This window comes from Tachypleus tridentatus, chromosome 1 (assembly GCF_004210375.1).
Source record: "Tachypleus tridentatus isolate NWPU-2018 chromosome 1, ASM421037v1, whole genome shotgun sequence".
Taxonomy (NCBI): Eukaryota; Metazoa; Arthropoda; class Merostomata; order Xiphosura; family Limulidae; genus Tachypleus; species Tachypleus tridentatus.
Genome location: NC_134825.1, coordinates 98,341,078 through 98,368,654, shown reverse-complemented (window position 1 = coordinate 98,368,654; position 27,577 = coordinate 98,341,078). Strand labels below are relative to the sequence as shown.

At 33.3% G+C, this 27,577-nt stretch overlaps 1 protein-coding gene across 8 annotated transcripts in view; it reads left to right on the top strand.

The window, feature by feature from the left end:
* The window catches only part of LOC143256667 (recQ-like DNA helicase BLM), a 103,905-nt gene that overhangs the window by 28,465 nt on the left and 47,863 nt on the right, over nt 1-27,577 (top strand). For all 8 annotated transcript variants that reach the window (XM_076514224.1, XM_076514213.1, XM_076514203.1 and 5 more), the window contains 6 exons: nt 8,197-8,783; nt 12,718-12,807; nt 13,869-14,066; nt 17,069-17,187; nt 21,002-21,115; nt 24,247-24,345. In XM_076514224.1, the coding sequence (XP_076370339.1) occupies nt 8,197-8,783; nt 12,718-12,807; nt 13,869-14,066; nt 17,069-17,187; nt 21,002-21,115; nt 24,247-24,345 (1,207 nt within the window). The remainder of the gene's footprint in view (nt 1-8,196; nt 8,784-12,717; nt 12,808-13,868; nt 14,067-17,068; nt 17,188-21,001; nt 21,116-24,246; nt 24,346-27,577) is intronic.

Here is a 27,577-nt window from a genome sequence, read left to right as displayed (position 1 = left end):
TCTCCAAGGAGACTTTACCAAGTTTCCCTGTTATCTTTGCCTTTGGGACAACAGGGACATTGCAGCACACTACAACAGGAAGCATTGACCACAGTGGACCGAGTTCTCTGTGGGGAGGCACAATGTCAAGTGTGAGACACTCGTGGACCTCCAGAAAGTGTTGTTCCCACCATTGCACATAAAATTGATCTTATGAAACAATTTATCACAGCTCTTGATGAGGAGTATGCAGCCTTCAAGTACCTTCGAGACTTCTTCCCTAAGCCCCCTTGGTGTGGATTCCTGTACTTGGTGAGGGGACCTCCCAGGGAAGGTTCTATTTTTTCAATTTACCTTCTCTGGGATCTATACATCCACCCACGTGTTTGCCGTGCATGGCTACCCGTGAAGAGGAGGAGAGGATCCAGTTGGTTGAGGGGTTCAACCCTAACACAACACTTTGACCTTGAATTCCTGAAGACGGGCAGCCTTGAGGTGACCCCCTTGGGTCAATAGGCTGGTCCACTTGGGCTAGGGTTAATCAAGTACCAGTTTTGGAAGATCTCAACAGGTGTTGTGGACATTGTCTGATACTGGTGTTTAGGAATAGTGCTCACAAAACCCTGGCATTGCTGCAGTGTCCTTGCATGACATTGTAGTGCATCCTGTCATAGAGCTCCATGGTGGGTGGGGTCATTGTCATCAAAATTTCCTTATTTCCTGTGGATCCTCCAAATAAAAAATTTAAATAAAATAGTGAAAAAACAGTCAATAGGAAAAGAACCATGTCTTGAAGTTTCTGAGCAGCAATCTTCAAAATGTGTACCACCTGTTGTACCTCATTTTCTTATCCTACATTCTCTTTCAGAGAAACCTTTTGGGCAAATGTCCCCCTTTTTTATTCAGAAGAGACTAGAGGGACTTGCTGGCTCTCCAAAGTCAGTAAAGAAGCTTCGATCTGGAGACATATTGGTTGAAACATCCACATCCCAACACTGAACTCCTCTTGAATTCAGAGGCAATTGGGGATATACCTATTGAGGTTCCACCTCATGCTACTTTGATTTCATCATGAGGAGTTATTGTTGAGAGGGATTTGAAGAACATCCCTGAGTCAGAGATTCTTGCTGGTTTCTCCACTCAAGGAGTTTCTGCAGTAAGGTGTATCTCTACTCGCAAAGATGGAGTTACTTTCCCAACCAATCCTCGTTCTCACATTTACATCACCACTTGCACCTGCCACCATCAAGGCAAGTTATCTTAATTGCAGAGTATGGCCATACATTTAAAACCCTCTCCGTTGTTTCCAGTGTCAGAGGTTCGGTCACTCAGAGCCATTATGCCATGGTTCCCTGACATGCGCTCATTGTGGTGGCAAGGACCATGATGCGTATGAGTGTGAAACAGACCCATATTGTGTCAATTGCAATAACTCTTACCCATCGTACTTTCATTCTTGCCCTAAATGGTTGGAAGAAAAATAGGTGCAGCATTTGAAAACGATTCATAACATTACTTATCTTGAGGCTCGACAATTGCTGTCAACCACTTCATCTCAAACGTATGCTGCTGCACTTCGTTCCACAACTGCAGTGGGAGTGCAGACAGATCTCTCTGTGCCTCCAAGAGAATCGTTCTCAAAACAAATGAAAAGCCTTTTGACCTCCATGGTTAAAAACGTTGATGAATCAACTTCTACACCCATCTCTGTTTCTCCCATACATTCCAACAAACCCCAAGATCCACATCCTTTGGTTTCAAATAGAGACATTTCTTCTGATACATCTTTTTCTCCCACCCCAAGATGCAAAACAATCATTCGTTTGCATCCTCAGTCACTGGTATCCCCTTTCAACAACAAAGACCTGCCCAATCAACCCAGGGCAGGATCCATGGAGGTTGATAGACCTCCCTCGAATAAAGACAGTAAAGAAAAAAAGCGTGGTCTTCAACAGAAAGGTTCTCCCGCCAATTCGTCTACACGTCATTAAAAATGGCCACCTTAATACAATGATACTGTCAAGGTTTATGTTCTAATCTGGATGACATCAAAACACTGATTGCTCACAGGAAACATTTCTGAAACCTGCTAATACAGTCACCTTTTGGCACTTTTCGTTGTACAGAAATGACAGGCTGTGTGATGAACGAGTACATGGAGGGGTGGCACGATTGGTTGATCAGCATGTGCCCACCCTATTTTTGTCACTCAACACACTCTTGGAGGCTGTATCCATCTGTGTTTCCTTGGGTCATACCATCACTGTTTGTTCTCTCTACCTGTCACCTGGAGAGATATATGATCAATCAGACCTTGATGCTCTCATTGAACAGTTGCCGTCTCCCTTTTTAATTCTGGGGGATTTTAATGGGCATCATCCCCTCTGGGGAAGTGCTGTTATTGATCACAACTTTTCTCTTTTCAATGTTGGTTCTTCTACTTATTTTCATGCACCTAGTCAGTCCTTTTCTGCAATTGATCTCTCAGTTTGCTCCCCTTCATTATTTGTCCATTTTTCATGGAGGGTTGATAATAATCCATGAGGCAGTGATCATTTTCCTATAATTTTGAGGGAGATTACCCATGGTTGATACCACCCAACTCGTGTGCCCCGGTGGAAGCTGGATCAGGCAGACTGACCCACTTTCACTGCTCTTGCAGAACTTGATCCTGCCATCATTTGTCAGCCATCAATATACAACTGTGTGGCAGCAGTAACTGACTGTATTATACGAGCAGCTGCTCAATGTATTTCTAAAACCTCAACATGTTTTCCACTATATCCTCCTCCATGAAGAAATCTTGCCTGCCACATGGCACAGAAGGCTCAAAACCAGGCCTGGGATACACTCTGTAGATATCCCACACTTTCACACCACTACTTTCCAGCAGAAAGCCAGAAGGAATCTTGGATTAAGTTCACAACTGGCATATCTCCTATCACCAATTCCCAAGGAACAAGAATCGAAAGGTCAGTGGGCAATACAATTCTGTTCTCCTCTCAATCTTTCTCTGTGATTGCCAGAAAGTGGCTGATATTCGGAGCATCACAGATACTCTCGGTGAAAGCTTTTGCCAGGTATCTAGCACTTCTTTTTCTTCCTCCACCTTCTTAGCCACCAAGACTCAGGCAGAGCAATCACCTCTTTCTTTATGAGCTGATTGTCTCTTTGACTATGATTGTCCATTTACACTGGTGGAATTGAAACTGGCCCTTCATCGGTTTGGCAGTACATCAGTTGGACCATATGATGTACACTATGACATGCTGCACCATCTGTTCTCTTGATATTCTTCTCATTGTTTTTTAATTGGATCTGGCAGGAGAATGTTTTTCCTGATGCCTGGTGCCAGGCTATTGTCCTCCCTTTCCCTAAGACTGGGAAAGATCCCAGAATTCCTTCAAAACTACCATCCAATTGCTTTGACGAGCTGTCTCTGTAAGACCTTAGAGAGGATGGTTCATGCTCGTCTTGTTTGGTTCCTCTCACCCATCCAGTGTGGGTTTCCGACGACAGCGCTCCACCTTGGATCACCTGATTTGACTTGAAACATCAATCAGAGAAGCCTTTCTCAAACAATATCAATATTCTTTGACATTGAGAAGGCTTATGACACAACATGGAGGTATGGCATTTTGTGAGACCTCCATAAATGTGGGTTACGTGGCCATTTGCCCATTTTTATTAAAAAATTTTTAATGGACGGGGGATTCCAAGTTTGTGTGGGTTTGACACTTTCCCATTATTTTCTACAGTAACTTGGAGTACCTAAGGGATGTGTTTTGAGGGTCACACTTTTCAGTGTAAAGATTAATACTATCACTGAACAACTCCCTCTCACTGTTGCAAATGGGCTTTATGTCGATGACTTTCACATCTCATGTAAGTCGTCGAACATGACAAATATTGAGCGGCAGCTACAAACTGCCCTCAGTCATGAACTGAAGTGGACCACAGCAAACGGCTTTAATTTCTCTCTCTCTAAAACCATTTGCATGCACTTTTGCTGCCAATGCTGGGGTATTCACCCTGATCCTGAACTCTGTGTTGGTGAAGTTGTGCTGCCTGAGACCAAGTTCTTGGGGCTTATCTTTAACTGTAAGCTGATCTTTATACCACACATAAAGCAGCTACAGATGAAATGCACAAGAGCACTGAACATCCTCCGTGTTCTGTCTATCACCACTTGGGGAGTGGATCAATGTTTTATGTTAAAGGTATATCGTGCTCTTATTTGATCAAAACTCAACTATGGATCACTGGTCTATGGCTCTGCCAGACCCTCAGCCTTAAAGATGCTGGACCCCATTCATCATCAAGGACTTTGGCTCTGCACTGGGGCTTTCTGCACCTACCCAGTTCAGAGCTTGTACATAGAGTCTCATGATCTTTCTTTGTACCTTTGCCGTTTGCAATTGTCTTTACTATATGCTTCAAAAGTTCGTTCCTTAACAAAGCATCTCACCTGGGGTTGTGTTTTCTTTCCTTGGTGGGCCATACTTTTTCAGAACAGGCAATCTGCCGTTGCTCCTTTTGGCCTTTGTATCCAGGCACAGTTGGATGAATTGGGTCTGTCCTTGGATAGCATTGCAGTATCCACTGGTCACCCTATCCCACCATGGCTTATTACAGTCCCCAAATGTGACCTTTCTTTAAGTCATCTAAGAAATGCAGATACTCCCGATTGGAAGTACTGTCTCTTATTTACTGAATATCTTTTGAACAATTTTTCCATTTCTATCTATACGGATTGGTCAAAATCAGGTGACTCTGTGGGCTCTGCCATGGTTTGTTGTAGTTTGATGGTTGCTTGCAGAATCATCTTTGCTTCTTCTGTGTTCATTACAGAACTGTATGCCATTTCTCTTGCATTGGATCACATAGAAGCTAAGCAGTACTCCAACTGCACTATTTATACTGATTTGCTTAGTTCTTTCCTAAGCTGTCTGAGGCAAAGGTTAAAGCTGGTGTCTTCATTGGACCACAGATAAATAAGATCCTGGAGTGCACAGAATTCCTCAAGAAGCTCAGTAGGAAGGGAGAAAAAAAATCTTGGATCAGCTTTGTTGCAGTGGTTCAGGGCTTCTTTGGCAAACACAAGGCTAAAAATTATGTGGAACTGGTTGAGGATCTGGTGAAAAACAATGGCAAAATGGGCTGCAGAATGTCCCTGAAAGTACATATCCTTGATGCTCATCTTGATAAATTCAAGTAGAACGTGGGAGCATATACAGAGAAGCAAGGTAAAAACTTCCACCAAGATTATACTGGACCTTGAACATCTTCACCAAAGAGCTTTACAGGATTTACATGTATTTAAAATAAAGTTATTCAAAAATGTGTAGAAATGAGTAGTTTTTTGAAATTTGTAACTGTAATGTAAATAACTTTCACATATCAGCCCCCAAATACACTGCTGGCAAAAATCTTAAGGCCAATGAACATAAAGAAAAAATATGCATTTTGCGTTGTTAGGCTCAACCACTTATTTGAGTAAAGCTTCGAAAGATGAAAATAGAAAAAGGGAAAATAAACATAAAAAAACTATTTTAGCATTTAATAAAGAAAATGTGAACACTATGAAATTAGCCTAAATACCAGCTGGTCAAAAGTTTCAGACCATACTGAAATGAACCATCAATTGGTAAACACATAACGAAATTTAGTCATTTGTGTTCAAGCATTAGTGTTGTCAACATCTTCCACTAACATCTCCTGTGTTACATTGGGAAAAAACATTGCAAAGGATAAAAAGTTGACAGAGTTTGAATGTGGCAGAATTGTTGAGCTGCAAAAGCAAGGTCTCTCTCAACGTGTCATCGCTGGTGAGATTGGGTGTAGTAAAACTGCTGTTGCAAATTTCTTAAAAGACCCTGACAAATACGGAACAAGAATTTCAAGTGGTTGGCCTAAGAAAATTTCGCCGGCACTGAGCAGAAGGATTCGACAGGTTGTTCAGCAAGACACCAGCCAATTGTCGAACCAGATTAAGGCCCTCACAGACACCGAATGCAGCTCAAGAACAATAAGACTGCATATCTGAGAGAAAGGTTTTAAAAACCGTAAACGTCTTCAAAGGCCACACCTCCTTCCACACCATGAAACAGCTCAGTTAAACTTTGCTGAGAAGCACCAAACATGGAACGTAGAAAAGTGGAAGGAGGTTTTGTTCTCTGATGAGCAAAAATTTAACTAGGATGGTCTAGACGGCTTCCAACATTACTGGCACGATAAGAATATTCATCGGAGACATTTTCTCCACGACACAGTGGATGAGGTTCCATCATGATCTGGGGTGCTTTCTCCTTGCATGGAACAATGGAGCTTCCAGTTATACAGAGGCGTCAAATAGCAGCTGCCTACATTGGCATGTTGGAGAGAGCATACTTATTGACTGAAGGCCCTCGCTTGTGTGGAAATGACTGGATCTTTCTGCAGGACAATGCTGCAATCCACAATTCCTGCAGGAAAAAGGACTTTTTCATGTCGAATAACGTGATTCTTTTGGACCATCCAGCGTGTTCGTTTGAACTGAACCCCATTGAAAATGTTTGAGGGTGAATGGCAAGAGAAGTCTATAGAAAGGGATGTCAATTCCAAACAGGGCATAATCTTCATGAAGCCATCTTCACCACTTGGAATAACATTCCAGCCAGCCTTCTGCAAACGCTTATATCGACTATGCCAAAGCGAATGTTTGAAGTTGTTCATAATGACGGCCATGCAACTCACTACTGAGACATCTTGTTGGGCATTTCCTACCCTGTTTAGGACTTCTTTCTGGTATGGTCTTAAACTTTTGACCAGCTAGTATTTAAGCTTATTTCATAGTGTTCACATTTTCCCCTATTAAATGCTAAAAAAGTTTTTTATTTTCCCTTTTATTATCTTCATCTTTTGAAGCTCTACTCAAATAAGTGATTGAGTCTAACAACGCAAGATGCATATTTGTTCTTTACGTTCGTTGGCCTTAAGATTTTTGCCAGCAGTGTATTTGGGGGCTGATATGTGAAAGTTATTTACATTACAGTTACAAATCTCAAAAAACTACTCATTTCTACACATTTCTGAATAACTTTATTTTAAATACATGAAAATCCTGATTCATATGTTGTTGTGTTCAGACCTTATGTGAATGAGAATGTGCAAAATTGCCCGTTTTTACGTAGTAAATAAGTTAATTTCTAAATTTCATTATCCATGTCACAGAAGCAAAGTTTGAAAGGAATAATGGCCATTTTTTGTACTTTCACAACATAAGCTATTAAGAAATAACATACTATCCAGGAACAAAATTTGTGCTGCATAGTGTAATTAAGGTTAAACCAGCTTCACCATGTTAATGGCAGATGTATATAGGTGACACATTCTTCATTTTGGATTTCACATACATTGATCTTAGTGTTTCAGTTTTACAATTATTTTAATTCATTCAATTTACTAAACTATGGATTTATTAGTAAGCTCTAATTTTGTAATTATCTCCTTTCTTCATAGGAGAGGTAGACTGTTATTACATGTAGATTATATACTGAAGTTTTCATTGCCTTCTATTAATTTGGTTGTTGATAATATACAGTTTAATTCTTAATTTTGTAATGTTTTTTTATTGTTTTTTTGTGAGTTCTTTTGTAATATTTTGTTAAAAAAATAATACAAAGACCAGTCCATTAATAATAATAAAAGTATCTTATTTGATCATATAGATGTTCCATGCTTACATGATTTCACAAGCTACTAATAGGTTTAAACTTTCAAATGAAGATAAGCATTTATTTATTTGTTCATTTTTTTATTTACAGTATATCTTGTTGTTTTTTTTTTTTATTTGAAAATACAAATTCAAAACTTACAGGACTGATGTAGCTGGCTTACTCAATCAGCCAACAACCTCAATGACCTACTTTTATGTAAATCATACTTTTATATATTAAAATAATTTATTTAACTAAACTTTTAAGAAAATTCCAGATGTTAAGTCCTTGCTTATGACATGAAATCTACACTTCCTCCAGTGAAACAATACTAAAAATGTGTAAAAAAACATCCTAAAATAGTATGATTAAGGGTTTAGTTTGTTTTCATAATTGAATATAGAGATGAGGTAACTCATTTTGTAATGCCATTCTGGTATTGACTAATTTTTTTAGAAATTGAATTTTTAATTTATCAAAATGCATGCTTGGCATTTCAAATTATTGATTTTATTGATAGGTCTGAAGTGCTTAGCAAACAGAAGGAACTAGAGATTTTGAAGAACAAAAGCAAACAGATGCCTAAATCCCTTTCTTTGCATCTGTCTTCACTTTGTAACACTAATCATAAAAAGGATTCCTCATCTGTCACTTCAGGATTAAAATCCCCCAATCTTTCCTTTTTCTCTTTGAAATCACATTCAAGGACAGCAAATAACCCTTCTATCTCAGGTTATGAACCATTTAAAAGTACTGGTGCTCAGAAACTTAGTCCAATACCAACTTCTAGCCAACAATGTTCAGAGAATTCTTCAGCCATGACATCTACTTCTCCAGAAACCATTAGGCAGCCTAGTTTTGGTGAACAAATACAACCCTCTCCTGGAATTCAGCATAAAAGTATGCATTCTTCAGTGACTGCTGGACAGAGAGAACTACAATCTTTACAACCTCTCACATCCTGTGAAAACTTGTTGTTACACAAGAACTGTGGCCCAAAAACACAACAGATTATTGAAAACATTGAAACTCAAGATTTGGATTTTGGAGAAGAGGCTTTTATTATAGAAGACCTTGAACAAGGTAACACATCTATGGAGACATCAGGTTAGTACTGACACTTCATCTATGTGAAAACTTTTACTTTATGATTGAAGTATGGTACTGTTATAAAAATTTTAAGACTTTCAAAGCTTTCCCACAGGTAATATACTATGTTTATTTTCATTATTGAAAAGCAGGTTGTATATTTAATCTAACTCTGCTTGTTTTTAATGATGATATGTTTTTGATTAATTTACAGAAACTAAAATTTCTTTAATAATAATTCTGATATGACTAAGGAAATGTTTCTCTCAAAGTTACTCAGAATTAATTGTATTTCACTCGCACAAATGATGTATAAAGAAAATAAGTGTAAGTTCTGTTTTACTAAAATTAAAGTTTTCTGAATGTAAAAAAAAAAAAAAAAAACCATAATAAAGTTTGGACAAGAAATACTTTTACACCAACAGGTGCTTGTTAGTGTAAAACAATACATTGGTAATTTTCCTAAAAATAGTGATGAATAAATATAAACTATGCAGTCAACTCAATCCCTTGGATCAAAGTGTATGTATAGTATAATTGTCTAGTGGGCATTGTACAACCATCTTTTATTATTCCCTGTGTTATTTCAATAAGGAAAATTTGTATTGCATTTGCTTCTAAGCAAAGAAAACTGGCTATAATACATTGTTGGAAAAAAAGTTTGTGTTTTGATACAATGAATATATCCAGCACAATAATGCTCAAATTTGCTGAGTAGCTATGTGGAATTTTTTCCCATTGGAAGCCACTGTTCCTTGTCATTTTACTGACTAAAAGGAGAGACCGACATTGAAGTGGGAGATTTTGAAAGTTGTCATTTCTGTAGGAAATGTCAAAGGGTAGATATTCAATTCAGTCTGAATCAATTTATTTGACATGGTATAATAAAAGTTTGCATATCTATAGTACTGACATAAATAAGTACACACATACACACACTGAACAATAACAAATTCTCAAACACTTTCTTCTTTTTATGTGGGTGTACTGTTTATGCTCTTATCTTTGAAATATTTGATTTAGTCAACAGAGAAAAATTCATTTTCATATTTTTTTGGTTGTAACTTTACTGAGTAGTCAGTTAAGCCCTGCTAACTAGAGGTTTAAGGATACTGAATCACAAAGTGTATTTTGTGTTTCTCTCCTACTATGACGTAGTTTGTCATGCAGAAAGAGGTGGCACAAATTCATAATCCACAAAGCTTTATCAAGCTCTAACAAGTCAAAACAAAACACACAAGTAAGTGTCACTAGTGGATGTGTTAAATTGGCAATATGTGCGAGAATAACCTCTAACTTTCTCATTCTGATCATAGTTGCAATCTTGAAAGTATCCATCCTATAATTTTTAATGTAATTTGTATTTTCAAGAAATTTGACAACTGTTTAATAAATATTACATGTCTTTTGTATACAAAAAACATCGGATTTTTAAAAATAAAATATATTTATGGAAGGTTTGTCTATGAATGTATGGAGTAGTCTAAGAGCAAAGTGACTTTCATGTTAAGATTAGAAATACATTTTTAGTTTAAAGTTCTTAAATTTCATTTGTTTAACTTCTAGAACTTCCTAAATGAGTATTAAAACTAATTTCATGTAAAAAATGTATTTATTTTTCATCTACCCAGACACTCCATACATACTGGTTTCATTTTTCCAACTTGTAACCACAACAAAAATTTCAAGATAAATATGAGTTACCCTTTTTCTTCCTAAAATGACTACATATAGTTACAGTCAACTATACCCTGTTTATTCTTACAACCATAATTACTACATTTAAAATCTCATAATTGTTTAGATTTGCTGATTTAGTGGCAAAGCAAATTATCACAGTGGGTGTGGAAGCCTAAAGGAAACAGAGCATCAAGCTACCAGCAAATGTGTTTAGTTAATGTTTTCATTTATTTTTTCTTACATAATTAATAAGTTACTATTTTTTAGATTTATGTTACTTTTATAACAAAAAATAGTTGCATATAAGAAAAATGAAAAATTTAGAACTTAAGTGTGGATTTTGTAGTTTTGTTTGCTGTCAAAGTCACAATGAATGCTAACCTTATTTTTGTATATATTTAATTGTTATTTTAAATTATAAAGAATATTTAACATGCAACAAAAACAATGTTTTAAAACTATTATCATTTAACTGACTTTCTAAATAAGCTATGGCAAACTATGAAAATAATGGAAAATAACTTAAAACCAGTTGTGAAAACAAGCTAGTCTCATAAGGAAAGCAATAAATTAAAATCTCTCCATTGGTTTCAAATAATCCAATAGCTTGTATCTTGTGTTATTCACATTGTTTAAAGAGACAGCATTAAAGATAGAAGAGTAAATGCTGTAAGTCTTCATTTTAGCTCAAGGATATCTAATGTATAAGTAACTTCTCAGAAACTTAGAGAATAATATGGAGATGGGAAGAAATTCTCAAATGGACAATCCAAGGCAAAATGGGGTCATGTAATATGTAAAAATTGAAGACTGGAAATTTATTTGAACATTTCCTTCTGAAATTAAGAAATTAAAAGAGCTATTAATTTGAAATATCTCCCAGGTTTTGATGATGCATTTATTTGATATACACTGATAATAAAGTAGTTTAATTAAATTTCTATTTTGTTTTTACAGTACAGTCTTTGGTAATTTCACTTTAGAAATTGGCACTATACATTTTTTTTATCACTAAACTCATGATCACACAGTCTAAAATTAGAACTAATAGTGTTAAGAGAAAATCTTGGCATGGTGGTTGATTGTTTTCATAAGCCATTCAAATAGTTGTAATGGTTAGTGGTAGAGCAAATACTCAATTGAGGAGAAACTCAGAATATGCAATAATTCTCTTGAAAGAAAAATAGTCAACTATTCAAAAGTGGTCAAGTTTTGGGTCTTTGTGTTTTAGAAATTCATTGCACCTTTTGTGTCTGATCCTGTGTGCTAAATATTATCAGAAGTGCTTTTTAATAGTTTAGACAATATTATGTTTAAATTATAAGTTTGTGAAATGAAATAAAAAAGTTCAGATGTTTCCCATAACTCATTAAGACAAGACTAACCAGAATTATTTCTTGCTTATGTATACACTTCTTAAAGCTAGATGTATGCAAGATTTCCTGTGTAACTTGCACTTGATGTTATTTATCATCACTATTACTAAGTTGCCAAGTTTTACATCAGAATTTTTCCATCCAAAAATGCATAATATTACCTCACTCTTCATTATTTTTCTTTACATACACTTTTTGTTTGAGAAGGTATTGAGAAATCTTTATTTTTAACTGTATTAGGATAATTTCAATGGACTCTAGCTTTATACTTTAAATGTGTTTATTTCTAGTTTCTCCTTTTTCACATGTTAATATTGTGCTTTTAGTGAATAAACATATTGCTAAGCCATTTCAATCTTTATGAAAAACTTCATTATTTTCTGTTCAGTTTAGTGTTTGTTTTTTGTTTGTATCATTTCATTTTAATAGTATCTTTAGGTATTGTGAAAATACCACACATCATTTGTTATTTCAAATAAACAATTTCAATAAAATAACTGACTCTTAGTACTGAACTAAACTTTGTTTGTTTTTATCTTTACTTTAGATGCTTAATTTATTTTTAAGGTTTTAACTTTCAGAAGTAAATCTGTGAAGATTATATGAATGGCTGTTTATTTGTCATGTAAAAACTTAAAGATTTATTATGTTATGACAGTTGGATATTAGGTTACATGTATGTAATAAATATTGCAAAAATTATACAGAAATTCAGTTCTTGTAATATGTAGATGAAATTCTATAATTACTAATTACTAGTGTGCAGAAAGCCTGTTTTGAACTAGCTAATAATGCAAAGCAAATATGTTTTAGTGGTTTTATCATAATGTTCCATTTGGCAGTTAAAACTTTATCATGTTGTGGACTTAACACAGTTGTTTATGTGTCCTTGAAAGGAAACTGTGGAAAAGTGGTTGACTACAGATCTGCTTTGTATGAGAAAAACACTCCAAACACATCAAAGCAAACCCCAAGCAATATATCACGTATGTTTTAGATAGTATTTTTGTTTTTATTTTATGTTAGCAACTTCTCTTAATGCTACTATACAAATATTTTTCACTCTGTAGCATTATGAAGTTTAAAAAAATCAATGAATTCTGAGTAGTTTTATGCTATAATTAGAAATGCTTTAAACAAAAAAGCATTTGTACTTATAATTATATATTCATATTTAACTGTTATTTTTAAAGCATAAGAAAAAAATATTAAATATGAAACATGATCTTAATTCATATATATATATATATATATATATATATATAGTAATTTTTTAATTGTGTTCAATAATTTTAATAAAAAAAGGCCTTATAAATATAATTAGCACTTATCTAATAGTTCACAAAATTTAGCTGTTATTGTTAATCCTTTTGACAAACATGATGAATACTGAAATATTTATCAATTAAAATCCGAATAGAAAGCCATCCTTGTAGTGGAAAGCATAGCAGATTGTAAACATTTATCTCACAAAGTTTCATCCATTTCCACAAGCTATGCAGGCAGTGGTTTTTAGGTAGTGGGAATTTTACTAGCTCTAAAAGGTTATTGAGAGCTTTTATAGATTTTTTTGAAGAAAGAAATGGTTTGATGCAAAATTGAAAACATTTGAAAAATATGCACATATGTTTGTGAATTTCACATAATTAAGAATTCAGTTTTAACTTATATAATTCTCTAGGTTATCCATTTTTATTAAAGATTGAACTAAGTATTTCTAGCTGTGAACATGCAAAGCTTCTAAAAGCCAGATCTTTTATCTTAGAAAACTTTAAACACAGGGATGTGATTTTTTTTAACCTATCAGTTTATGAAGAGTAATTTATTTTCAGAAACTACCATTTAGAAATATTCATCACTGTTTACTTATTACAAAATTTATCAACTTGAAATATCATTACCTATATGACAGACTTTTAAAAATGTTAAACATATGTTGAATTTACTAAACATGTCTATGAAATTTTAGAAATAATTCATATATTTAAGTGTTTGTCACTGTATACCATTATACATTGCTTCCTATACTTATTTTGTATTATTTCAGATTTTATGGGTCATTTTTATGGCAACCAAAAAGATGATGGTGCTTCCATTCAATTTAAAGGAACAAACTTTCCTCACTCCCAAGAACTTTTCTCTGTGTTTCATAACATTTTTGGCTTGCAGAAGTTTCGACACAACCAGTTAGAAGCTATCAATGCAGCTTTGCTAGGTGAAGATTGTTTTGTACTCATGCCCACAGGTAAATGTCTCAGAATAATTACTTTTCCTGTAGTGTATAATTAGTTAAGAGTGTAAAGTATAAAATGTTTCACCAGAATCTTACCTAATATGTGGTTATTAAGTCACTGCTTTGCACACTCCCTTTCATATGATAACTATAGATATCAATTCACTAAAATTTATATTTCACATGTATTTACAATTTCTTTTCACATACTTGCACATGATCATTGTAAGCACCTGGAGAGTTATCAAAATATTATTTGTAACTTTGTTCAATGCAAGCCGAGATTTATTGATAGACATGGCTAGTAACTAAACATATAGGATGTGATGAATGGATTTACCCTGTATTGAAGAAAGAATGTCGACTGTAATCCTATTTTATTACACTACTTACAAAAATTAAAGGACAATGAGGTTTTGAAATGCTTTTCCAAAAATTGAATTTTAGAAAATATCATAGTATCATAGCTAAAGAAAGCCAAAAATTTATTCACAAGTAATAAAAAATGCCAATGCTTAGCTCCACATATATCAAAGAAAAAATAAGTTAACAAGATGAACAGACTAAACAAAATGAGTCTTTAGTAGCTTGTAGGTCCTTTTTTGTTTGTCCTCTCTGCACTTGTTCCATATACTGCTGATGAAAATTTGAATGAAGACAGCTCTGAGCTCCTGAACAGTCATAGAAAAGGTTTTCTATCTTTAATTACTATGCTTAACATATCCCAAAAGTACTTAGTCAGGCTTAGATCTAGTGACTTAGTAGGGCAGTCCATTCTGTCATCAAAAAATTGCTGATGATATTAGAAGTGTGAGAACAGGCATTATCCTGTTCATACACACATTCATCTCTGAAGGATGAATAATTGACAGCAAGAGTCCTCCATTCACAACATAAAGGTTTGTACACCACTGTGTACAGATGCCACCCCAGATCATGACTGAGCTACCTCCAAAGGTGGACAGTGTTACAAGCCAATTATTGCTCTCTTTCATGTCTCCAGACAGACTCTCACACTTCCATTACTTGAGCATACTTAACACATTTTCTCATTGTTAAACAGTACAAGGGTCTATTGCTGAATAGATCAGGTGGCATATTCATGGAAAAATGCTAGCTTGGCTGTTTGGTTCTTTAGGGCTTGTAACTAGTATCATGAACCTGAATCCAGCTTCATGAATCTTGTTTCTGACTATTGAGCACCATATACACACTCTAACCTGCTGAATCTAAATTGCATTAAGTTCTCTCTTTCTAATTGTATGTTTATTATTGGTCATCTGTTGCACCTGTACCCCTTCTGTAACCTTGGCCTGCTCTCCTGTGGTCTAGAACCTATGTTAATGTCTATTGACCCCAGGTCACGACAACCTTCCCCATGATCTGTGTCACTTTAGTCTGGGTGCAGCCCTCCTGATGCAGTGTGGTGACTGTGCAAAACTCAGTTCCAGTTTGTTGGTTTTTAACTGCTTGTACATTCTCTGCAAAAGTCTATAACAGCAAAAATATCCATTAATCTAGCATAAACTTGATAGTGAACATTTTTTCTAATCAGTTAAAACTAGGGTTTTTGTACATAGTATATGTGTGTGTGTGTGAAACATGGCAAGCTTTCACTAAAATGTACATGCACATATGTGTTCCTTACAGTTAGAAAAGTAAAGATGTAAACTAGTAAACAGTTTCCAACAAACAAGAAAAAGAAATTTTTTTGCATTAGCACATAATCATCAATAAGCAAAAATATTGAAACTAAATTAAAGCAACTCTGTAAACTAGAACACAACCATCAGATGAGAATAAGAAAACTAGAACATCACTTTACTTGTATGTGTATATAGTTTTTTAAAGTGAAGTGTAAGATTACTATTGCCCAGCAGATATCCAGTAAGTGTGAAGAAGGCCTCAATATGGAAGCCGTAGTTCTAGTCAGTTAAAGTTTTCAAACCTATCGTGTCTACTCTGTCTCAAGTTACTTTGAAACAACATATAACCATTGAATTTGAATTGTGCTTGTAATTTTACAAAAACTGTCTCAATCCAATGAACTGACAACACTGCTAGAGTAGTAATTGCCCAATTCCAAATTCCAAGAGAATAAAGATAAAAAAAAAAAAGAGAGCAACTTTGTGAATCTAATACTGAAACAACAATAAACTAGAATAAAAAGACTTGAGCTGCTTGGTGAATTATTACACAATCACCAAACAAACAAGAAAAGAAAAATTAAAATGCTTTGTGAATTGAAACAGTCATCAAACAAGAAGAGGAAAACTATAACAACTTTGTGAACTATTCGTAAATCTCCAACAAACAAGAAGAGGGAAAGTATAGCAAGTTTGAAAAATAAACACACAATCACTAGAAAATGAGAATAAGAAAACTAGAATTAAAAATAAAAAAACTATAGCAACACTTTACTCATTTGTGAAGTTTTTTGGAATACAGTATAAGATTAATATTGCCAAATTGGTATACAAGAACTGTAAGGGCCTCAATACATATTTGTTGCTTTCTTTTGTCAACAGGCAATGTCACCCCTTTGAAGATTTCAGTCACAATATGTCTTCCCTACCTAACTTTCCATTGAGACTGCATATGACCACTGAATCTGTTGCAGCTTAAGAACAGAAAAGTTCAATTTTTTCCCATTTTCAGTGTAAAGATAAAATAAATGTCAAAACACATTCTAGTTGGTAACATCACTAAAAGAAATGCTTTCAAACTGTAAACTTGTATCAGTATTTGAAAAATACATATTTGAAGTTCCCCACTCTGACAACTTTATTAGTTTAACAGAAATACTGTCAGTGACTATAATATATACTGAATAACAGATGAAAGTAGAGAACATGTCTTCATTGGAATCCTACATTAAAAATTCATGAAATTAATTCATTAACTTCTGTTACTTGTGACTTTGGATTCCATGTGCACATTTCTGTACTTTTTAGAGCAAGCTTCTTTAATTTTGTAAATTTTATAATAAAGATTCTGTTAACTTTATTATACAGGTGGAGGAAAAAGTTTGTGTTATCAACTACCTGCAATTATAACTTCTGGGGTGACAATTGTTATATCTCCATTACGATCCCTTATACAAGATCAGGTGCAGAAATTATGTTCTCTTGATGTAAGTGGTGGTTAATTTACTTGGATATTATTAAGCTGATTATATAAACCTGTATAAGTGTGTTCTTTTTACTTTCTTTCAAACTTACTTAATCTAGGGCATTAGTGCTTATTGACAAGCTTGTTCCCATATATCTAACCCTATTTCTTTGGCAAGAGTAACTCAGCAAATGTTGCACTTTAAATACCTTTGTATAGCAAAAGCCAAATGGCATTAAACCTTTGAAGATAATTTTTATGGTTTTTGAAAAGAAAAAAGCATTTTATATAGCTATTTTGAATTTCAAGAGTATGTGTTTCTTAATTATACTCAGCCTGTTAAATAAAACTTGTACTTTGGTCTTCTTTCACTATTTATACTAATGATTCTGTTATTTCCTCAGAGTTTCTAACTGTAGTTTATAGTCATATTCAAGAAGCTGCATTGTGCAGAATTCAGTTTTAATTAGTTTTAATACATGTAACAAATTATATGACTAAATACCTAATTAGTTCAAATATTATGGTTTAAATAACAATACAAGAAACCACTAGAGATTTGTCAGAAGTCCATAGAAATTTAAGAGATATTGCTGGTAATTAATCTTGTTGCAGGAAAAGTAAATAATCAGTAACAAGCAAATTGGTAAAACAGGTATGAATCTACTGTGTTTCAGTTTTTATATGAAAAGGTGCTGGTATTCTATTACAGTAGGTACCTGTGACTTATTGCTGATAAATTTGAACAAGAAATGGACAACACAAAATTCACTTAAAATAATATATATTTAAAACAAGTCAAATGTGTGTACACAAATTTTTGACACAATAGGATTTCGGAATATCACAGTTGGATCTAAAACTAAGTAATTTTCTTTTTTTTCTGTTATTACATTATAATAAGACCAATCACTCACTTGCTAGTAGTTTAACATTTTTTATCTTTTTTTCTGACTGAACTTCACTTTTATTTTACTTACTTGGTCACACACATACATTGTTCAACTGAGGCTTCAAACTTTCTATAAACTATGAGATGCTATTGTATAATGATACTTAGATAATAAGAAATAGTTAGAAGTTTTCATGATGATGTCAACCATATTACAACTGTTGAACTGTACACACTATATGCTCTTGTATAGCTTTGCATGAAATTCCAACCCAACGAAGCAAAACACAATATAGAAATATTACCACGTTACATAATGAAACTTGTCGTAAAATTGCCTTTAAAATTAAATTTTAAACAGTGTTATAATGAAAACCAAATTATCAATAATAGTAGACCATTAAACGAACTAAATAGTAACTCTTACATTAAACAGTCTTTTACATTTAACATTGTGCAACAACAGATGAACAAACTTAAAGCTATTGGATGATTTGGTTCAGTTACTTCAACCAATAATATCCTGAGCCTAATTACATATTCAGTGTCTGCTACTGATTATTGGAGGAAATTGCTCAGTAATAGAATCAAAAAAAGAATAATTAGCCCAACTGCATGTTAACCTAAAAAATGAAAATGATAATGTTCTGGACCATACAGAATCCTTTTTATTTTACTTACTTTATTCAGTTTTAGTATATTGTATACTACTTTTATTTTATTTATGCTTGTTCAATTTCTCCTGTTATTTATTTGTGCTCAAGTTTACTTAATTTTGTTATAGAGTATATCACATCCTTAGTGTAATTACCATTGTATATTTTGTTTATTTTGCTTACTGAATATGTGAAATACTTATCAAATGCTTCATATAATTATGCTTGTGTTGTCCTTTATTACTAAATAACATTCACATTGTGTTTTACAAATTACATTAAGTTCTCTCTTTCTAATTATTTATTTATTATTACTACTATAAATACATACATATACACTGTTGGCCAATGAACATAAAGTAAAAATATGCATTTTGCATTGTTAGACTAAACCACTTATTTGAGTGAAGCTTTGAAAGATGAAAATAAGAAAAGGTAAAATAAAAACTTAACATTTAATAGGTAAATTTAACACTTTCAAATTAGCCTAAATACTACCTAGTCAAAAGTTTAAGACCATACTGAAATTAAGGGTTAATTGGTAAACACGTAACAAAATTTAGTCATTTGTGTTCAAGCATTAGTGTTGTCAACATCTCCCACTAACATCTCCTGTGTTGCATTGGGTAAAAATATGGCAAAGGCTAAAAAGTTGATAAAGTTTGAACAAGGCAGAATTGGCAGTAAAATTGCTCTTGCAAATTTCTTAAAAGATCCTGAGGGATACGAAAAGAGAATTTCAAGTGGTAAGCCCAAGAAAATTTTCCCGGCACTGAGCAGGAGGACTTGACAGGTTGTCTGGCAAAACATCAGCCGATTGCCTTAACAGATTAAGGTCTTTATGGATGCAGAATGCAGCTCAAGAACAATAAGATGGCATCTACGAGAGAAAGGCTTTAAAAATTGTTACATCTTCAAAGGCCACGCCTCCTTCCACATCACAAAACAGTTCAGTTTAACTTTGCTGAGAAGCACCAAACATGGGACATAGAAAAGTGGACAAAGGTTTCGTTCTCTGATGAGAAAAAATTTAACCTGGATGGTCCAGATGGATTCAACGTTACTGGCACGATAAGGATATCCCATCAGAAACATTTTCTACACGACACAGTAGAAGAGGTTCCTCTATAATCTGTGGTGCTTTCTTCTTCCATGAGACAATGGAGCTTCAAGTTATACAGGGGCATCAAACAGCAGCTGGCTACATTGGCATGTTGGAGATGGCATCCTTATTGAGAAGCACCAAACATGGGACATAGAAAAGTGGACAAAGGTTTCGTTCTCTGATGAGAAAAATTTAACCTGGATGGTCCAGATGGATTCAACGTTACTGGCAGGTTCCTCTATAATCTGTGGTGCTTTCTTCTTCCATGAGACAATGGAGCTTCAGGTTATACAGGGGCATCAAACAGCAGCTGGCTACATTGGCATGTTGGAGATGGCATCCTTATTGACTGAAGGCCCTCGCTTGTGTGGAAATGACTGAATCTTTCAGCAGGACAATGCCTGCAGAACAAAGGACTTTTCCATGGCAAATGATGTGATTCTGGACCATCCAGTGTGTTTGTCTGAACTGAACCTCATTGAAAATGTTTGGGGGTGGATGGCAAGGGAAGTCTATATAAATGGATGTCAATTCCAAACAGTGCATGATCTTCATAAAGCCATCTTCACCACTTGGAATAACATTCCAGCCAGTCTTCTGCAAACACTTATACCAACCATGCCAAAGCAAATGTTTGAAGTTATTTGCAATGACAGCCGTGCAACTCATTACTGAGACCTCTTTTGAGCATTTCCTACCTTGTTTAGGACTTCTTTTTGGTATGATCTTAAACTTTTGACCAGCTAGTATTTAGGCTAATTTCATAGTGTTTATATTTTTCATATTAAATGTTAAAAAGTTTTTATTTTCCCTTTTCTTATTTTCATCTTTCAAAGCTCTACTCAAATAAGTGGTTGAGTTTAACAATGCAAAATGCATATTTTTTCTTTATGTTCATTGGCCTTAAGATTTTGGCCAGCAGTGTATATAAATTTAAGATAAATAAGGATTGGCTGAGAACTATGGGTGTCATACGTGACAACTAAATAAAACATCACACAAACTAGAAAATAAAAATGTATTTTGGTGTGTGGGGTGTTTACAAAAGTTCAAGATGCATATTTTTAAGTATATCTAGCCTACTTTAATAGATGAGTTACAAAAGACATTGTTTGTATGAGTGTGGGTTTGGGTGTTTGATATATGATCAAAATGATTTTGCATTATTTTCTTTCCTATATAGGTCCTTGCCTGTCACTTATCTGGTGAGATGGAGAATAGCACAGCAACTAAAATCTATAGGCAACTGACAATGAGAGAGCCTGGTATCAAGCTGCTGTATGTAACACCTGAAAAAGTATGTTTCTTTTCTAATTTGTAGAACTAAGTAGTACAGTGGAGTGCCATTAAGCCGCGGACCAGTAAACCGTGAAATCACTTAAGCCGCTGTAGCAAGTCTTGTGAGTGAGTGTAAAAACGCGGCTTACGAATTTAATCCTGGCTTTATAACTTCAAGGGGATGTTTAAAAAGAATTTACTTTAATTTGGGAAATAAATAAAATATATTACAATAGAAATCGACCGTTAATCTACCTTATCCGCTCTCTATGTCAGTTTTATGGAGGCCGCCATTGTTACCGAATCACACCTTTCCATACATTAAAGTTAATCCGTGGTTTATTTTTATTGTAATCTTTATATTATTAATAAATCTTAATCAAAATTGTGTTGTATATTTTATTTATTAAAAAGGGGAAAAGCGAACCATCGCAATGCATTGGTCGTTTGTGTTAAAATGGCACTTGTGAATTGTATCTGAATAGTCTATATATTAATATTATAATGATCACGCAATGGCCCGGATGAGGCTCCTCGGCAGAGCTGTTGGCAACTTCGGCTTTTCAGTCACAAAGGTTTAAGCTGCGGTTAAGCAGGTTGACCCCCCAAATACCGGGGCTTAACGGCGCTCCACTGTAGTTGGCTGGAAATTCATATCCAAGTCAAACTTTTATGTACAATGTTTTTAAACTTTAGAGCATCAAATATTTTTTAAAAACCACAGTTCAGTTGTGAAAAAGTAATTAAACTTAACAAAATGACAATTATATCTTAAAATATTTAGTATTCTGGCTTTAGAATTCTGTATTTGACAAGCTTATTAAAATTAATTGAAATGTTTCATTTTAAAAGTTGGCCAAATGTAGTGTAATAGTTAGTGTTAAAAGTAGATTCAAAGATCCATGATTTTTACACTGATATTGTAAAATTGTGCCTCACATTTTGAAGCCTTAGATGCATGGTATGAATGATTGATGATCAAATCCTAATATTTAGTTCAAGTGACTCGAAAGTTGTGATTGAATACCACTGAACAAAATGTATATAACTTTGTGCTTAGCTATTTGAATATGCAATAGAACATGATATATGTTTGTTCTGTAGGTTTATATTTATAGTCAGTCCATTCATTTTAGTTCAAGCTTTGTTAGTTTTTATTATATATACAATTTTTTATTATTTTTCTGTGATCCATATAAGTTTTAGATAAAATGAGAATTTAAATCTCAAAATAAATTGGAAAAGAATCCTCAATTCTGAAAATTTACAGATTTTAAAGCTTTGGTGAGTTATTTCAACATCCCACATATGTTTTGGCACTGCTTTGCTGTGTTTATGAAATGCTTGCTCCTTTTATTTTGGTATTATTCTCCAGTTAAGACAGCTACAGCATGAATTCAATGCAGTAAGTGCTTTATTGAGGCCAGTTAGTAAAATTAGACTGGTATAGTTTTCAGTGTAACTGCACTGCTTCTTTGTCAATTTTTATCTTCTGCACTAGAACTTGATTAACCTTACTAACACAATTTGTGATTCATTTTGCTACTCCATATGCAGTTGACTGTAGTTTTGAAGAATTATGATTCTTTTGTTGTTGCTAATGAGAGGAAATAAAAGAGATATAGTAGGCCTCCCCATGGTAATTAAAAGATTTTAGAATTTGTTGTAAAGGATCAAAATCAGATCCTACAAATCACTATACTTTATCAATCAGCTTATGATAAAAATTGCCTTTCCTGCTTTGTGTTTATTTTATTACCAATAGAATATTCTCTCTCTCTCTTTTTTTCTTGAACTGATTAGTACAAAAATATATGTGAATGGTATACGTATGTATGGAGAATAGCGTGTGATAAAATATAAAACATTAATAAAATGTTTCAGAATCCTCACAGTTCCATCATCAGCAACTTAGAGGTATAATACAAATAAACAATATTTTTAATTACAACAAAAAATGTATACATAAGAATAAACAATTTGAATATACAAATAATTTGTTTTATCATTAAGTTACATGTTCCAAAAAATGACTTGAGAATAGTATGTGTATTTGGTATGCACAACTGTTATTTGTAAATAATTTTTAAGGAATAAAATGTTTACATCAATAATCATTTTATTTGGAGTTTTGATTTTTGTTATGTTTTATTTTCTTTGACTTGTCTCAACATTGATTTAAATTTATAGATGTGTTCAAGAAACTGCATTGTGCAAAGTTCAATTTTGGTTAGATTTAACATACTTAATATGTACTGTATTTACGTATCTAATTGACAGAGAAATTATTATAGTGTAAGAAATCACTAGAGGTGTGTTAGAATGTCTTTCATAATGAAGCTCAAAATTGTTGAAATCATAAATAGATATTAAGATCATTAAATTTGTTCTAGAAGGAATAAATGGGCAATAATTAAATACCAGACACTGCTGATGAATAAACATTTCATGGCTATATATTATTTCAAAATCAAAAAGAATCAAGCTGAGAATAATGCGTGCGTCACCACCACCCCTTCATGCACATGACAAATTAAAAAATATTGCATAGACTACAGAATAAAGATGGTGAAATGGCAGTTACAGCTTGGCTGCACAGTTATTAACTTATAAAAGGTAAAAACTAATATTTATAACAAAAAAAAATTGCATATGACAACAACTGTTTATCTTAACTTATTTTTCCTGAACATGAATGTAGAGGTTATATACTTGCAACTATTAATTTGCAAGTTTAGATACTAATTTGAAGAGATACTATAATAAATTAGTTTCTTTACTTTGATAAATAAAAATTCCCAAGAGATGAAGTGATAGTTTTGTAGAAGAAAAGTCTGTAGAATGTGGTTTAAGTGAACTTGATCTTTTGCTGGATGAAAAGACAATCTTTATTTCAGATGTAGAATGATGTGAAACCTTATAAAAAAAAAAAAAAAAAAACTCAAGGTGTAGATAAAAACTGATTAAAATGTTAATTTTAAGGCTCTGTGCAAATCAACATTTGCTGGGCTTACATTTGAGATTAGGTAATCAGAATTTTCTGACAGTACTAAAATTGTCTGAATATTGATTCAGTAACACAAGTTTTAACGTAATCATATTTTAGTTTTTATGTTATGTTTTAGTAATGTATGTATCTTTTATTCCCAGATTAGTGCCAGTGATAAGCTTGTGTGTCTGTTTGAAGGTCTGTATAACAGAAAACTGTTAGCCAGGTTTGTAGTGGATGAAGCTCATTGTGTTAGTCAGGTAAAATTCCACATTAAGCATGTTAACATTTTCTTATTGTTTCTGTTTATTATACATTTCACAGCATTTCCTAAAACATGTTATAAAATGCCATAAAAATTAGATCTTGGTTAAATGTACAGTACTGTGCAAAAGTGTTAGGACGAAGTCTAAAATTAAATTTCAGTCTACTTTCAAAGATCAATGGAAGGTAAATCACAGGTGAAACATCAAAATTATATTAATCTTCATATTTAGTACAACAGAAACTTGGTGAAAGTGCTTGTTCAGCAAGTAGTTAATAATTTATTTGTCCTCTTTTGTTTTAATAAATGCAAACAGTCTTTCAGGCATTGTCGCAACATATTCTGTTAGTGTCCTTTGGAATGTTACTCAAAATATATCTAATATATTCCCATAAATTTTTTGGAAGTAATTTTTGACTTTTCAAGTCTTTGATCTATCAACTCCTAGATCTACATAATTGGGTTTATATTGGAGCTGTATGAGAGCCATTGCATCATTTGAATGACTACAGTAGCTTCTTTCTTAGCTTAGTAATATCTACATAGGTTGAATGAGTGTTCAGGGTCATTAATTTTTCAGTAGTAGACTCCTTTACCAACAATATGCAAACCATTGGGTATACCACGACAGGTCAGTATCTAATGGTACTTGCACTGGTCCTTTATTCCATCTATTTTGCAAATATCTCCTGTTGGCTCAACAAAAGAAAACATCCCAAGCCTTTACACTGCCTTCCCCATGCTTTGGTAGTTGCTATGCACTGGATGTACAATTTATTATTTGAACTAAATATTTCAAACTAGGACTTCAACACACTTTTCAAATCATCAACAGTCCAGATTTTGTACTTTTCAGCAAATTTCAGTCTTGACAATATTTAGAAATCAAAGTAAAGGTTTTTAATTGCTATGTGACCAAATATTCTATTCTCATTAAGTCTTCTTGATACATTAGATCTGGATATATTTCTTGTGATTTGTTATATGGTAATTTATCTCATGCTTGAGATTAGTGACAGTCTTCCTTTTGTCCTGAAGGCTACATAAACAAAGATACTTGACATGACTATCATTGAGTTTAGGTATTCTGCCTCTTCCTTTACTGTATTCAAATTTACTTATCTCTGTCTCATGATCTAGAGTGTGCTTGATACTCTTTGGGGAACATTTTAAGTTTACTGCAAAGTGTCAGAGACTTAACCAGCATCACATAAATTCTCTGTGCAAACTCTTTACCGATAATTCTCTATGCTTTTTGGGCTGTGGCATAACAACAAAACTTGCTATATAATGTTGAATACTGTTTTTTTTTATCAAGGTTTATTTATGGAGTGCTCTAAAATTGATTTTTTTCTAGCATATACTGGTACCATATGCTAACTTCTTTCTACATAGCTTAGACACTGCACAGGGTACTATGGCAGTTATTTAAGACCTAAATTTGATCAGTGTGTTCTTTCAAGAAGAACCCTTGTAACATGCTTTTGGTACATACATGTGAGAATCCTAAAGAATGATAAGCATTGTTATCCTGGTTCATTAAGTTGTCAACAGAGAATAGTGAAGCATTACCATAGTGTTGAAATTTACATTCTTTAATGGTATGGAAGAATTAGCCCCATAAAATGGAAAGAATGACACACTATTTTTTTGTCCTAACAATTTTGTTCAGTATTGTATTTTACTAAATATATTAGATTGACTAAATAATACTGAAGACACCTTGCTTTTGACAACTAAAATGATGCCAAATTTGTATGTAAAGAGATCTTATGGGATCTTTTTATATAAATTCAAAATATTTAAGAGTTGATCTTGGAATAATTCTGGTCAACCCACAGATGTTCATAGTTAATTTAACTTACTATCTTGTAAAAATCTTATGTAAAAAAAGTTTTAAGTCCTTTATTGTTTTGTATTTATAGCAGGTAATGGTATTCAGGGTTTCTATTTACATAAACAGAAAAGTATATAACCATCTTTTAATTATACAGGATAATGTAAAAGTTATACTTGATATTGGAATACATGGAAAGTGGGCAACCGCAAAGCACAGATCCATAAAGGGTATAACTTTTGAATAACACTACATTGTATATATATCATATATTCCTTATTGTTGTTTTATTTCATAAACTTTGTAGAATGGAAACTTTTGGACAAATAGTGTATTTGCTTTCCTGGAAGTGTGCTAACACTTGCCATAGAATAACATGAAGTAAACATATTTTTAATTATGTAATCACTTGCACAGACTTTTAGTGCACCATGTATGCAAAATATTATTTATCCTTTATTAGATTGAGAACTAAAATTGTAGACTCTGTATTTGATATTTTCAATTGAAAAGTTATCATATGTAACACATAGGATAAGAAGCTAGGTCAAAGATTTCAAAGCTCAGATATAACTACAACTCTTATCTTGGAGCTACTGACCAGAGTTGAAAGCAGCAAGTCAGCAACACCCACTTCCCATGCAGATACACTTAATCAAATTGCATTTATTTTATAACACTTTAAAATGCAGAATATCTTCAGTAGCACACTAATTTGGCTCTTCTAACAAATAGCCCAATGTGCTAAATACTAGTTCTCATACCTGTCTGAAAAATTAGAATTAATGCTTTTTGTTGTTGCTCATATCATGTCTTTGTGTTTAAAATTTGTTTTTCATGACATGCTAAATTTATTGTGTATAAATATGGTTATTGTTTTCTTTAATAAAACATTAACTACTTTTTAAAGCATTTTGCACCTAACTTTGAAATTATCATAGTATACCATCCTCTTTTATAACCCATCTATAAGTAATTCAAGTTAAATCGCTCTTATTCATTTTAACCTGTTTTAAGATAAATATTTGTTTTATACAAGGAGTTTGTGTTATATTATCTTTTTACCAGATCACAATCTTTAATCTCATCATATATGGATTTATTTAATTAACACTTTCCTAAGTTATCTATGTTAAGTATTGGTAGTATATTGCTGTGAAAAGAGTATTAACATTTTCTCTCTCTCTCTCTTTTAATTGCACCAGAACATAGTTAATAACATTAACTTTGATCCTGTTCAAATTACTAGTTGTAAATGATTCTCAGGCTGTCATATATTGATGCCACATGAGATATGTACAATACCACCTTTAACAAAAATGTAGCAGAAACTGTTTTCCAATGTGCCCTTTGAATGTGTGTCAGGCTACAAATATTATTTCAGAAGCTA